The sequence below is a fragment of the Rhopalosiphum padi genome, chromosome 3, assembly GCF_020882245.1.
Source record: "Rhopalosiphum padi isolate XX-2018 chromosome 3, ASM2088224v1, whole genome shotgun sequence".
Taxonomy (NCBI): domain Eukaryota; kingdom Metazoa; phylum Arthropoda; class Insecta; order Hemiptera; family Aphididae; genus Rhopalosiphum; species Rhopalosiphum padi.
In genome coordinates, this window is record NC_083599.1 from 38863052 (window position 1) to 38878590 (window position 15539).

The 15539-nt window shown below is 25.3% G+C and overlaps 1 protein-coding gene across 1 annotated transcript; it reads left to right on the forward strand.

Annotated features, from left to right (window-relative positions):
• The first annotated feature begins 217 nt into the window (after positions 1-217).
• Positions 218-12187, forward strand: LOC132925036 (uncharacterized). Its single transcript, XM_060989467.1, has 10 exons — positions 218-296; positions 2353-2478; positions 2582-2756; positions 3404-3574; positions 4112-4410; positions 6041-6177; positions 6365-6475; positions 6783-6892; positions 10265-10388; positions 11888-12187. The coding sequence occupies exons 1-10, from the start codon at positions 218-220 to the stop codon at positions 12185-12187; spliced, it is 1632 nt and encodes a 543-aa protein (XP_060845450.1).
• Positions 12188-15539: the final 3352 nt, after the last annotated feature.

A 15539-nucleotide genomic window follows, 5' to 3' on the forward strand; every position in this document is an offset into this window, starting at 1 on the left:
GAGAGCAGTGTCGTCGAAATATTATTTCCGAATACTGAAAAAGTTCTAGAAAACCCTATCACCGTATCTGGTTTGTATGTACTTAAATTTAATTATCGTGTTGCCTAGTAACTTTAAAATAAAATAACTTTGTAAAACAACTTAATTTCTAACTTATTACGATGTTATGTATTTCATTATAGTTTTCACAACATTATAATCTGCTAAAAACAGTAAGATGTCGAGTATAAGTGAACCCACAACTTGGTATTTCACCGGTGGTGAACATGAACCATTCTTAGAGACACCCTTAAAAGGTAAAATAAAAACATAATACTTTTACAGTTTTACAGTTGCCAAAAATTACTTTTGAAACAAAATATTATTTTAAAATCTTGAATAACAGATTGTAAAAATGGTTTGGTGTTTGCCTATAAGATACTTGTATAAAAAATTGTTATAATATACTTTGTTTATTTGTTAAGTAGTTTGCTGTAAATATATATTGAGTCCGTATACCTGAACGGGAAAAAAATAATATACTAATTGAGTGCCGGGTACAAACGGGAACTAGTAGTATACGAATTGAGTCCGAAGATTATTTTGAGTAAAATATAAAATAAACCCCCAGAGTCCAAACATAGCGGAAATCATGCCGTGCCGCGCGTCAAAAGCTGCTCCAGATATCACCTATATGGCTATATATATATACGTAATACGTATCGTTCATATCATTTTTATGACTTTCGTCAGATAATATAGTAACATAATATTATATACTATAGGCCGGAATTTTAGATTTTATTTCTATCATCGCTAGTATAATAATTATCTTATTGATTTTAACCCGAAGACAAACAAAGACGAATCATTTATATTTATATTTATTTATATATACAAAACAAAAAATATAATAATATTTTCAAGTGCTATAAATTTAAAATTTTTAATTATGTGTGATACAATATATATTGACGGGACTTTTAAAAGCTGCCCAATACAATTTACTCAACTGTTTACTATCCGCGGAATGAAAAATAACAACTACATACCTTTCGTATTTTGTTTACTTTTGGACAAATTTTTAGAAAATTACATATCTGAAAACTCACATTATCCTCCGGAAATGTGGGCCTCATTTACTTATTCATTGGCAAGAACCACCAACAGTTGTAAACCCTTTCATTCGAAAATTAATGGTATGTTTTATGCAGCCCATCCAAACATTTGCCAATTTATAAACATTTTGTTGAATGTACAATGCGTAACGTATATACAAATTAGAAGTGTTCATATAATTAGTACAAAAAATTATATTAAAGAAAAAGAAATCGGACATCAAATGCAGCTGTTGCAAACTTTCAATCAAACACAATAACTAGATTTGAATATATACAATGCTTATCCGATAAATTTTTACCAATATAAACAATTTTATTTTATCATTACAATCGATATTTATTTAATTATACACAAATTATTCATATTATATTATATACACCTACATTATTATATATTTATATTATAAAATATTTAAAAAAAACATTTTTAACCATTTAGTTAACCATGTAGATTGTTTTGTTACAGACAGTCCTAAGTCTGTAAAAATAGGAAGGAAAATGTTTTTTTTTTTTTAATTTGACGGGACTCAGTTAATATTAAAACATGGACTCAATTAGTATTATACCTAAAATTTCACTGAACTCAATTGGTTTATACTCTAAAACAAGCCAGGATTCAATTCGTCATAAAAGGTTAAACTGTGACTCAGTTCGTACTTCGTATGCAGCCCAATTATCATAAGGATTTTAATAAATAATAAACTAATAAAAGATAATTTCGAAATTATGATTTTTCAATAATATAATATACTAGTAAACCTTTTTTAAATTTTTTGGAATCAAATTATTTTAATATTAAATTCTATGATATTTTGATTTTAAAGAAAATATTTCTAGGTAAAAATATAAATATTAAATTCTTAATATAAAAATATTTATTTTGGAAAAATTAGAAATATTTTTATTTGATTTTCTAATAATAAAACAAAATAATGTAAATACTCGTATAACTAAGATAGGTAAACTTAATTTATACGATTAATTATAACGTATATTACCTATATTATATTCGTCGTAAGCTTATTGAAATAAAATAAACGACAAGAACGTTCAATGAAATACGCAATAACCATATACAGCGCCAAACAACTATATATTTTCATTCCGACCCAATGTTTATTGTAGCATAATATCATAATATTATTCCTTTGAACGTTTTCTTTTTATATATAAAAAAAACCCCTAAAATGTAAACTTATTGTCTCGCAATACTCGCTTTAAACTTGAAGTCAGTTTGTATGCTTTTTCTTAGAGTGTACATCTGAGCAGATACAAGCAAAACTGGAATATTTAATAAAAAATATTTTGCTGCTTAGATGCGAATGCGAAGTAATAGAATTGAATTCGATAAAAGTACAACCCGAGCTTATCACTTCAAGTAAAATACTAATATATCATACATTTCTAGGAATCAATAATATATAGGTACTATATATTACACATATAATAATCTCATATATTGTTAATGTTTTGGTATATAGACACAATCGATGTTTCGTGGATGCCCTTCGTTTTCGATGATATACCTCCAGTCATTACTAAAATCCCAAAAATACCGAAAGAAAAGCTTCGCCTGTCCGTGATTTTAACAAAATCGAATAAATCGGTTTTTGGTACCATGTATAGTGTCGTTAATAATGCAATTACAGTGAATAGGTACGTTTAGTTTAAGCCATTTGTTAAGCTATTTTTTTATTCACTTCGTTTGACTCGCCTTGCCGTATATATGCAATTATGAACGCGTAAAAAACGCATGTACATTATGCATATACTTTGGTTTTTTCCAATTTTTCAATTTTTAAACAAATTATGAGAATTTTTAATAATTCATAACCAGGGTTGGACAACTTGGACAAGATGGTTAAAAAAAGAATCCAGGTATAATAATATTATTGTACATGATAACTATATATTTCATGGCCTTATGGGGTAGCAAACGATCTTCATTCTCACGCAAAATAATAATAAGTAACGACGATAATTTAAAGTCCGTTATTGCAGTTAATTTCGTAAAATTTTTCAAGTAGGTTAACCCTTTGACTTTTAAATCGTTTCGAACTTTTTCCAAATAAAATGTTAATACCGTATTGTCCGTACCTCAGGAATAGTCACCATCAATTTAATTTACTGAATACATTAAATACTTTGGATCATAAAACATATAAATTAGCATTCAAAATAATAGGTACGTATGCAAAATCAACCTCTTATAATCATAATTCTATATTATGACAATATTACCTATTGTGATTTAGTTAATTTGTTTGGAGATTCATAAATCGTATTTATATGGTTTCTTACAGAATATCTATACACCAAGTGATTGCCGAGGTAGAGAAAGCCGTAATAACCTTGGAAGAACAATTTGATAAATTAAACGCCAAAATGATTAAGAGCCTCGATAAAATTGAAATCGAAACTGAAAACATCGAACTCGAAATTAATAGACAACTTCAATACATCGAAACCTTTAGGTGTGTATGTACCTAATAATACTCTTTATATTATATTTGTGTTGTATTTTAATTTATTCAATCGTAAAACCTAGATAAAATAGTGGACTACTGACTATGCATAATAAATCATATTTATTATTATCTATATCTATCAAATAATTGTCGGTCTATTACTTATTAATAAAAAAAACGATAAGTATTATTATAAATGATGATTGGTGACGCACTGACTATATGTACTATATTAAAATAAAAAGTTCTAAAAGGTCAAAAATATGGACGGTTACAATAATTGTGTAAAAATCGTAGTAGGGTAGGTACTTTGGTAACCGTTAAAATATAAAATATAAAACATCCATAATAATATATCAAAGTCATCTTTCGCATGAAATATATTAATATTGATATGTATATATGTGGAATTTTCGAGAATAAAATAGTGTTACAGGAACACAACAGAACAATAATTTCAATGTGAAAATATGATTGAATTAAGTGTAAATTTGGGTCCATGGTGCTGAACATTATCTAAATACGTTAATACTTTACATACAGGACAAACGTCTTGGTGGCCGGCGTTAACAAATTAACTAAGCGCATACCGGCCGAGAAATATGAGAAATTCATAAAAAAAAAAATTATGTCGAGTTCAATATACCTGAACGATACAAAATTCAAAATAATAGATGCCCTCGCCGAGCAGGAGATGCTCCGCGAAAGTTACGTGACTTCGAAACATATACGGAACACGGTATTCGAAGCGGACATGCATAACGTCAGGATACTGCACAAAAAACTATTGAAAGAACAAAACGACATAATAGAGAAGAATAAAAAACTTAAATACCACCTAAGTATGCATAAAATATTTCAATTCGAGAATAGGGCTGAAATTTGTAACAGCAAATTCTAGAAATTCTCAACAATTTTAAATTAATATTAAAGGGTGCCATTGGCGGATATTCCATTAAATACGTATGAACAAAATATATAATGATATAATGCAATACTTACTAGGTAGTAGGTACGTTTATACGATATTAAATTGTTTTTATTATTATTCTGTTATTTTTAACTTTATGAGCAATACCTTGCCGGTATTCTGCAACGTTTGTCCACGTCAATCACTTGTTTTTCAACTAATTTTTTTCATTTAATATGGAAAAATGATAACTGCATTGGATACTAGTTTTTAAATTACAATGTTTACAGTTTAAAAGCATATTAATTATATACCAACAGATAACATATTATAACTTACCAACAGGTGGCGTTCTGGTTTTTTACAATTTTTGAACTAGATAGATTATTGTACTTAAATGTGCGTAATAAATATACTGACAACACAACACATAATTATCATTTTGAAAAACTAAAGCAAGTTAATTAAATGAGTGAAATTTATCAGGGTTGTACATTTCTATCATTATTCTACAACAAATAAAATTATAATTTTGTTAACAAGTTAAACTTCGAGTATATAAAGAAATGAGTGGCACCGCGTTAATAAGTAAAGCAATGTATCCCAAAATTGTGCGTCACTCTTTTTTTATTGAAAAAATATTAGTTACATTTTCACACGTCATCAATATAAAATTAAAAAGTTAGAATAATAGTTAAAATATTATTACCGGGATATGAATTGATGTGGGGTTTAATATAGGAGTTAGCTATCGGATTATATATTAATTGAGATTTGAGATAGCTATACTAGATATTATGCATATGATTCGGTCTACGATATCAATCTACTGTACAGTGTCCAGTAACTCACTGTTTGAATTCGACGATAAATCATTATAATATATGAAAAATGAATTCGAGTAGAGACGGTCTATTAGTAAATATCACTGAGAATATTTCATGTTATGAAAAAACTGTAGAATATACCAAATAATTAGTTAATTAGTTATTATGTATTATAATATTTTTATAAGTCTGAAATCCCCACAAATAATATTTAAAAATTATTATGAATTAATTGACATCGATATTAATCATTAAATATATAATTTTAGTCAGTCTTAAACTTCAAATATCTATAAGAAAAAAATTAAGTTTAAGTATATAACATCTTTTTTTAATTTTTGGTTTCAGTATTTTTATTTTTTTTTTTTATTTGACAAAAATATATTATGCAGTCACACTGAACATATTCGTGTGAAGACCCATGATTTCATAATTTGAAATACAAAACCAATATAAATAGATAATACAATTTATTAACATTTATACATTTTTCTTATATAACTAAGATATTAATGTAATTAAATATATATTTATTTTCTATATTTATTATTCAATTATTATAGTATAGTATATCAGCACACAATAATACGAGTATCAACCTAAAAAAATATATGCAAATGCGTGAAATTCCTTGGTGTTTAATTATGTATAATTTATAATTCTGATGAATCTATTGAAATACTTATCGTGATTGATTTGAATAATTTGAGATTTATTTTTTAAATTTCTGTTTAGGTGTCGTTCGTAAAAATTATTTGGTAAAAAAATATAATTTTACAAAATTCGAACATAGTTTAGACTTATCAACATTAGACGCAGAAATTAAATATTATAGGAATAGATTACTAAGACAAACACCTATTACTCAAAAGGTAATAATCATTCATCTGCAACATTAATCTTAAAGTAAATATATATGTTCATATACCTTCATTATAAAAAATATCTATTCAATAATATCGAATAGACTCAGATATCTAATATAATAACGTAACGTATAAGTATAAAAGTAAAAACTATAACTATGTAATTTATTTGGTGATCTATTCTAAAATTTAGATAACTGTAGAGGAAGAAAGTCACAGTAAAAATAAGAATGACAAAGGCGATAATGATGATGATGATGATGATGACGACGAAAACGATGAGTACGAACTCAATGAAACTGAAGTAAGTATACGTGGTTTGAAATTTTTAATATGTATTTTATTAAAATTAACATTACACCTAAATTGAAAATTGAAAATGAAAATTGGATATAGCTTTGATCAATAGGAAACAAATATTTTATATTATATTAGTAATAATATGTGTATCAATATTACATGCATGTATATATTATTATTATAATTGTGTGTGGTTCTAAACTTAAAAATAGTAATTTATAAAAATCAGTCATAACATTATGATATGTGTTTTATAATAGTACGTTATTATATTACCTATTACATTATAATAAGAGGAAATTTTTTTTTAGGATGAACGGATTAATCACTACCTTAAACTTAAAAGATCTATAGAAAAGACAGAGAGGGATATTAAAATGATGAAATTGAAAATAGATCGAAAAAATAAACTTGCAGAATTGTATGCATCAATATTGAGAAAAAAAAATATTGTTGTACCCCAAATTACAATATAAAACCTATGTCATTGATTTAAATGTATTACTATTTGTGCATTTTAGATTTTGAACGGAGTGATAAATGTATTCATTTTACAATGATGAGTGTTTTTTTTTCTGTTTGTCAACCAGTTTTAGGCAGAAAAAATGCTCCGAAAATAGGGGTAGTTTCTGATAAAATATTGAATCTAGTTAATACGAGTACTTTGAGAGATCAAAAGTAAAAATGTTCATCACTTTTTTTTTAAATCAAGAAAAACAAAAAAAAATTAACAAAAAACGGGAATTTTTACGCAAACCTAATTTTTAATAAAATCAATTTTGTTTTTTAGTAGATCTCAAAAATAAATTACCGTAAACACTTGAAATTTTCACCAAATGTTAATATAATTATTTTCTATTTATGATAAAATATTTCGACTCTATTTGAATTATTTATAGAGATGAAAAATTTTCAAATTTTTTTAGTTTTTTTTTCAAGAAATGTTGATTAGAAAATATTAGAGTAAAAATGCTTAAAAATATAATACAAAGCGTATATATATTATAATATACTGTCTGACTGAAATGTATAATATAATTTAAAGTGTGTGTGTCTGCGTTATTGTAATTTTTGTTTCTAAATTTAATACCATTATAAGATCCACATAAAATCTTAATGTACCTAAGTAATTGTTAATTTGGTATTGTTTTTTTTTCATTACTGTATCTTATTTTGTAGTATAGAGTCAAAGTAAAATTAAAATATTTCAATCTAATTTGAATCATAATAAAACAAAAACATAAAAAATCTATTATTATCAACACAATATTATCAAACTATTTTTGAGACAAAATTCAGTTAATATTCTAATATATTTCTCCCTAGCATTTAGTTTCTATTTCAATAACTAGCGATTATGTGTTATGTACAAACTATTTAATTTTATAAAAGGCGTTTATATAGGCAAACTCTATGCAATTTTTATATTTATAAAAGTAGACAATTATCTAAAGACAAAAATTGTTTGATTTTTCTATTATTAAGCTAAGAAACAAACAACACATTCTTTATTATATAGTTAACTTAAAATAGTGAATATTTTATGTGTATTTTTTTATTGAAATATACAGTTTAAAGGTGTTTAGTAGTCAATGTTTAAATATTACTGCAAATTCAATATTTTCACAAATTCCTATTTTCTGCACAAACTATTTTAAATAAAAAATCTCGTAAAATTTCATAATTGTTAAATATCCGGAATTTCAGAATTTTATTTTATTAATTTGAGTCTAAAAACTTGATTTTTTTAATTGGATTAGTTTTGTGGTAAATTCGGTTCTTATAATGTAATTGTTTCATAAAAAAAAAAAAAAAAACGATTGATGAGAAAATGTTTATCAATTTTCTATTATACGACCGAGATGCGACATTAAGAATCGAAATTTTATCTTTGGGTATGACTACATTGAACTGCAACAACTTCAAAGATGATTTGGACATTGGACAATATTCATAAATTCATAATAAGCTAGGAATAAGAATTCAAATGGAGTTTCAAAAACCGCAATAAACCCAAATTTTTTCACTCAAATCGTTGAATCGTATATCAGCAATCAGTTATTATTGAAATACACACGAAAAGATCAATTTCGAAGGTAAATTGTATTTTATTATTATATTTACATTACTACTTCACACAATTTCATAGCTAAACGCCTAAACATGATAATAACAACATTTAAAATATGTACCTATTTCAATAATATAACTGTAGCGTCTGTAGCCTGTAATATTTATCTATTTATCATAACCGTTTAATAATACATTACACTTAAATACCTATTAATCCTAGTCAATATAATATAATATATTATTATTAAAGATTACGGGATATTTACATCTTGTAATCGAAATCGTGTAAATTCAATAGCCAATAAGTTTCTTTCATTTTATTTCCCACCATAGATTCTTAAATATTTTATTGATGAATTTGCTTACAAAATTTCAATCACGAAAGTTTAGCCAAAATGGCATAATAATACTAAATTTCCATTTTTAAATTACTGAAAGTAATAATTAATTTATTATCAAACTTGTAGAAGACAAATAAATGATCGAGAAAAAATTAAACTGTATTAACAATAATTAAAAATAACAGATATAGCATACGCCACATGGGGTATGATACAGCATTTTATGAAATTTCTCATTATTATAACTTCAAATTTCCAAAACCTTAACTGCGGAAATATGTGTCTTATCGACTCAGACTAAAATTAAAAATATAAAAATAAAACGATTTGGCTTAAAATAAAATTGTCGTTTTCAAAATTGTTTACAAAAATATTGTTGTTAATAGTACTTGATCTCTGACATACAGGTTCGTGGTTATGATCATCATTTTCCCCGTAATATTTATTTATTCCAAACGTTTTTAAAAACGCTGTACATTTGCAGTTTATACACCGCCACTTAATTTCGTCTAAAGCTAACGTACGAGTTACATTAGATTATTTAAAATGTTCTACAACTAACGGTGATTGTCCACATTGGGACTCAACTATATACGTGCCACATCACGGTTGTGTTAACACTACTAAAACATTTTTTCAAAAGTCCAATATGAAAATGAAATTATTTGTCTCAATGTTTAAATACATAAATAAATTGTTCACTATAAGATATAATGCGTTATTTATTATTTTCGGATTCAATTATGTAGTGCTTATTATATTTAATTGGTCAAAATCTAATTTTGGCGTATAGAATATAGTTATAGTAGGTATATTATAAAAGATATTTGTTTTTTGTGAGATAGATATTATAGCATTATAATCAAATGTGCATTCTATTGCTACACTGAAAAATGATGTATATTTTTAGCGTTGTTAGGTGCTTGTTAAACGTTTTCTAATTGATTAAGTATATTATAAAAATTATTGTATTTGTATACCTATACGGGCTACAATGGGCTACATATCTCTCAAGAGAATAACAAAAATTAAAATTTATAAAAATATTAGTTTTATTAATATATGAAATTGTTTGTATAATTTGCTATTTGAACATCAACAACTGATAATGGACTGTAACATAAAGATAAATAATTTTAAATGTTATACAATTTAAAAAAAGCGTGTATATATATTTAAAAATGTTTAAATCATCAATATTTTCGATAAATAAAATTATAAAATGGTATCCTAGCACCTATACTATAATAAAATCAATGTATTTATAAGATGTACAATCAATGTTTTTTTTTTTTTTTTTTGAGGTTTTTATATAAGTATTCTATTTATATATTTTTTTCTATTCAATTATACATTATAAAATATACCATGTACTTTAGTGTGTTATTAATCTTATGGAACTTTTCAAATGCATTAGCAACTCCAATATCAGGTATAAATAATGAAAATAAATATTATAATCCAAATCACCAATACAATATATCATGGGACTATGATCAGCTAGTAAGTCTTAAATTAACGATTAAAGAATTGTGTTAATTTTTGTGTTAAATTATTATTAAAATATATAACACATATAATAAATACACTAATAATTGTAGATGGTAGGAATAACTAATAACTAATAATAACAACTCAAATCTATAAAAATGGATACCTATACCAATTTTACTTTTACAAGGCCGATCGAGACAGGCACAGACGCAATTTGGGGGGGACTTGTAATGGCTTAGCACCTCCAATATTAAAATTGAACCATCCAAAAATTTGTATTTTAATATTATTAAATTCTAAATTAATATTATCTAAACTACATAATTATTATAGTAAACGTCGTTTAAAGAAATAATTTTCTAAAATTTAAAAAACTATTCATTATTCATTACCCGGTATCATTTAAAATATTTAAATTTGTCTACACTCTACATTCTAAAATATAGTCGACAGAGTGTATTTTTAGTATTGGAAATGGTTTTTACAACAGCCCCAGTCATTAGTTAGTACTTATAAGTTATAGTTCATCAGTTGGTTTATGAATTTAATAATTCGTTTATAAATTATGAGTGTTATGACATTGTAAATTTTAATACTAATACAGTATGCAATTGAACAATTAAAAAGACTTGTAGTTTTTAGTTTTGTGATGTTATACAATTTTGTTAGAATTTATAAATTATAATATTTTTTACCAACGTTAGCCCCACGACAAGCAAGTAGTTATTCTCGGTAATGAGGAAGATTAAAAATTGGTTTCAAACTTCAACGAGTCAAGATAGATTTACTAATTTATCAAAAATGTAACGGATTTGTCAAATGTATTAATCTTGGATAAATTTGCAATATCAAATTGGCGCGGCGGTTACGATTATAATATATATTTTTAAGTACCAAAATGTTATTATTAAACTATTTTTCATTTTAGTAATATACATTTATTATAATATATTAATTCAGAATTGTATTAAATGAGAAAAGTGGATGAGAAAAAAAATACCATGTTATATAATATTACACAAATCAATACATTTTGACATTTTGTAGGTATTTGAACAAGGCACGTATGGGGTGCAGGCCCCCCCCCACGGGTTTGTTTCATTTAAATATGGTAAAGCCCCTCCAAGTAAAAAACTTAAATTGCATCTATGGGAGACATTTCCAATTAATAATGACAATATACAAATGAAATATGATATGAATATATTGTATGATATAAAATATTGTGAGGGGAGGAAAAGATGGGGCATAATATTATTGATTTAGTAAATAATTATTTTATTTCAATCGTACCTATGGGTATCTACTGAATGACTGGGTAATCTGTAAGTACTAAATATACAAATTACAAACACCATCACTATTTCTTGTCATATAATTTTATTCATGTAAAATGTCCACAGTGTTTTCATTTTGTTTTAATCATTACAAAAATCACATCAAATATATAAGTAAATATGTATTATTGTATTACAACATTTCATCTAATTTATTGGTATATATTACAGAATAAACCCGTTATGACATTACAAAATTTGTATGATTTCAAGATGACGTCCATATGGGCTTTTTTAATAGGCATGTTGGCGGCATTTGGATTTATGTTTATTTTTTGGATTATAATTTACAAAGGAATGTCTACAGAAACAATTGATGACAATAAACAAAAACCAAAGAAGCCCGCAACGATTTGTTCTTGCCTCAATCGTTACTGTTGCAAGGGAAAACCGCAGGAAAAAAAATGTCCAGCCCAACGGCATAAATATCCATTATTTTCCTATAAACGATCACCAAAAATCATAGCATAAAACTTAAAAATGTTACATTAAAATATTATACTTTAGTGGGTTTAATATTTTACAATACAACCCTGAACTATTAGTTACGTTGTGACTTGTGAAATCAAAAAGAAATGTGTTATTGAAAAATATTTATTTACATTAAGTACTAACAAAACTATAATGCATAATATGAAACATTGAAACATATAGTATTATTATTTTAATTAATAACTAATATGTTAATAAACAATTATTAGCTATTATTTGCAATTGTGTACTATTTTAAAAACCAATTAAATGTTTAAAATAGCTATTTGATAGTTTTTAATACATTTTGTATTTGGGTATGGTTATTAATACCCGATATTATTAATACAAGGCACAAACGCCAAGCGATAACACATTGACACGACTACACGAGACTACTTCGGTACATTAATATGTAGCAGACTGAAGGATTTTATTACTTTAAATTTTAATTATTCCTCCTAGGAAGTTAATAGTTATAGAATAAATACTAAATTCTACGCCGAGTTGTCTGACATTGTTACTATACAAAATTAAATGAATTTACTTACATTAATATAAGTTGTAATCTAGATTTTAATAAAATAATTATACACGATAATGAAAATATTTAGTAGATATTTAAGAAATCGTTACCATTTGTTAAATTTTATTTTTTTCCAATCAAATTTGAATTCAAATAATAATATAAAAAACATAAGTTTGTTTTGACACATTAAAAGAAAAAACTTGAATTAACTTTTGAACACATATTTATATCTCGATTGGAACCAAGTAAGAAAATACCTAGTGTGTAAGTGTGTGTGTGGGGGGGGGGGATTAAAAATTAACATCGGTGGAAATATGTTAAATAGTTAAATGACCAGGAGTACTGCACTACTGCCAATACTGGTGGACCGGTTAAAATATCATGTTTCAATATTTCAATTACCAATTATTTACCATTTATCAATTAAAACTAAACTAAACTTTAATTATTATCAGATTTTTAAAGTCGCAATACAACAGCTATAGTGTCGTGTGTATACTTTTTTCTGATTGGTTTGTTAACACGTTGTGTGCCGTAGGCATCTTTAGTCTTTACGGCTTTAAATTCACCCAGTTATCAGAGCAATAATTTTGTTTTTAGTCACGGTTAGGTCAGTGAAATGTCTACATTTGAACGGTGTATTTGGATTTTGTTTGCGTTTATTTTTAACGTAGTAATAGTAATTTTCTCAGGAAATCTTCGATGACGAGAATACGAGTGTACAGTGTACAGTACGGTATATATATATTACTCATATTATATACAGTTCTATAGTCTGTTATTCATTTATTTTATATATATTTAGTTTTTTTATAGCCAAACTTATTTTATCTTTCTTGTTTATAAACGATAATAAATAATAATAAAGAGGATTTTAACCATAAAATTATTTCATAAACATATTATTCAATACTATATAATATAGCTAGAAAATATTTAAACGTGGTATCGATTGATCGAAATTATCAACGAGTCTACTGACAGTTTACAACAGTTACCGCGTAGTTCATAGTTGAATATAATATGTATTATTATTATTATTTAACTTTTGACTATGCTGTGTTTCCAATGTGTATGGCGTAGTATGGTACCTATCAATATTTTTCCGATCTGTCGAAAATCGTGATCATCTTTTCTATTCTTTGTACAAAAAAAACTCCATTACACAAATTGTAATACTGAAATTCGGAATATACAGAACGTTATTTTAACGTTATTTTTTTTTTACTACGAAATTAACTAAGTACGCAGAATGTAACAGTAATACATATTATATAATATATAATATAACATATTATATTGTATCATTTGTATCAATATTAATATGTTTGTGCATTGACTTTAAATACTTTAATAGTAATAGTTATGTATATGGCGGCATATCAATAAAACTTAATATTATGAAATATAGTTTGTGATATAGGCTGATTGATATATTCTGTTTTCGCTCAAAATAGTTTTTTGTATACAATAATAGATATATTATTAAATTCAAATTTAACATGCCTCTACTTGACACCTAATATACAGTAAAACCGTATAATACTTACCTACCTTTTTAGTTTAAAATTTTTAATTTTTCAATTGTTTAAACTGTTTAGAGTATACTTGATATACTTATACTTTATAACTACTTGATATTAAATAAAAATATAAATATATATTACATATGAATTTTGACAGATCTTAGTTTTCACGTTGTTGATATAAATATATTTTAATTTCGTCTGTTTTTAGTGTAAATTTCATTGTTTTTAACGTTGACCAATTTTAAAGATAATATCGAACTACATACTATTTAGAAATAGTTTATTTTATTGGTATTTTGTTTATAATTAAAAATGAAATAAATACTTTTGCGTTTACGTTAATAATACATGATACTGTAATTATTATAAATTATAGACATATAGACTGATATAGTACGTTTTAGGCAGTTTACCAATTGCGCCTAAAATTACTTTTTTTTATATATACCAATTACGCTTAAAACATTTTACAATAACTAAGGAAAATGTAATAGTTAGTTATAATTATATAATAAATGAAAACATTTACCGATTTTTTTGTAAGTATTAAAACATAATATAATATAAATAAATAAATATTTTTTTTTCGTATTGTACAAGTTATTTTTTGATCGTAATTATTCAAAATTGAGTATAATATTATGTAGTGAGCAGTGCCTTCGAGTTGCATGCTCTCAACTCTGGCCGTGATGATGGGACGTGTAAAGATATGTACACTGTGGTAGATCTTTATTAATTTTATTAATTTTATTAATTTTATAGGTTGGTACCTACTTAAAATTTCAATATGTACAAAATAAAATAAATTATGAGCGAGCATCATGACGTAGGGTCACATTACCGTAATGCGGTTAGATTGTACTATTTTTTATAGTCGTTTGAAATGTATATTTAAGAAAATAAAGTTTTATTATTGATTATTAATTGTTATAAAGTCTACATAGCCACATAGGTAATAATAAGCAACTGTTAACACTGTCCGCTGTAGTTTATTTTTTGTTTTTATGATGCTTTGTAGACGTTGCAATAATTTACTTATCTGATTATTTACTGTAGACTCAGTCTCAGTGTAGAATATTATATTGAATATTCTAATATTATTTAAATGTATTATACTAATAAATTAATAATTAATAAGAGAAAGTATAAACCTAAAGTAGCTATAACTTTTCAGTAAGGAGAATCACTCGACAACTATTGTACAACGTATTATCTTGTAGTAATTTTAAAGTATAATCGTATAGAAATTTGAAATACTTCATTGTTACTTAAATTATAATTTTCTTTACTTAAT

Excerpts from the sequence above, each read along its gene's own strand:
- LOC132925036 (XM_060989467.1), top strand. The coding sequence starts at position 218 with ATGTCGAGTATAAGTGAACCCACAACTTGGTATTTCACCGGTGGTGAA. Across the intron at positions 297-2,352 it reads CTTAGAGACACCCTTAAAAG|AGTGTACATCTGAGCAGATA; the intron begins GTAAAATAAAAA and ends GCTTTTTCTTAG. Across the intron at positions 3,575-4,111 it reads CAATACATCGAAACCTTTAG|GACAAACGTCTTGGTGGCCG; the intron begins GTGTGTATGTAC and ends CTTTACATACAG.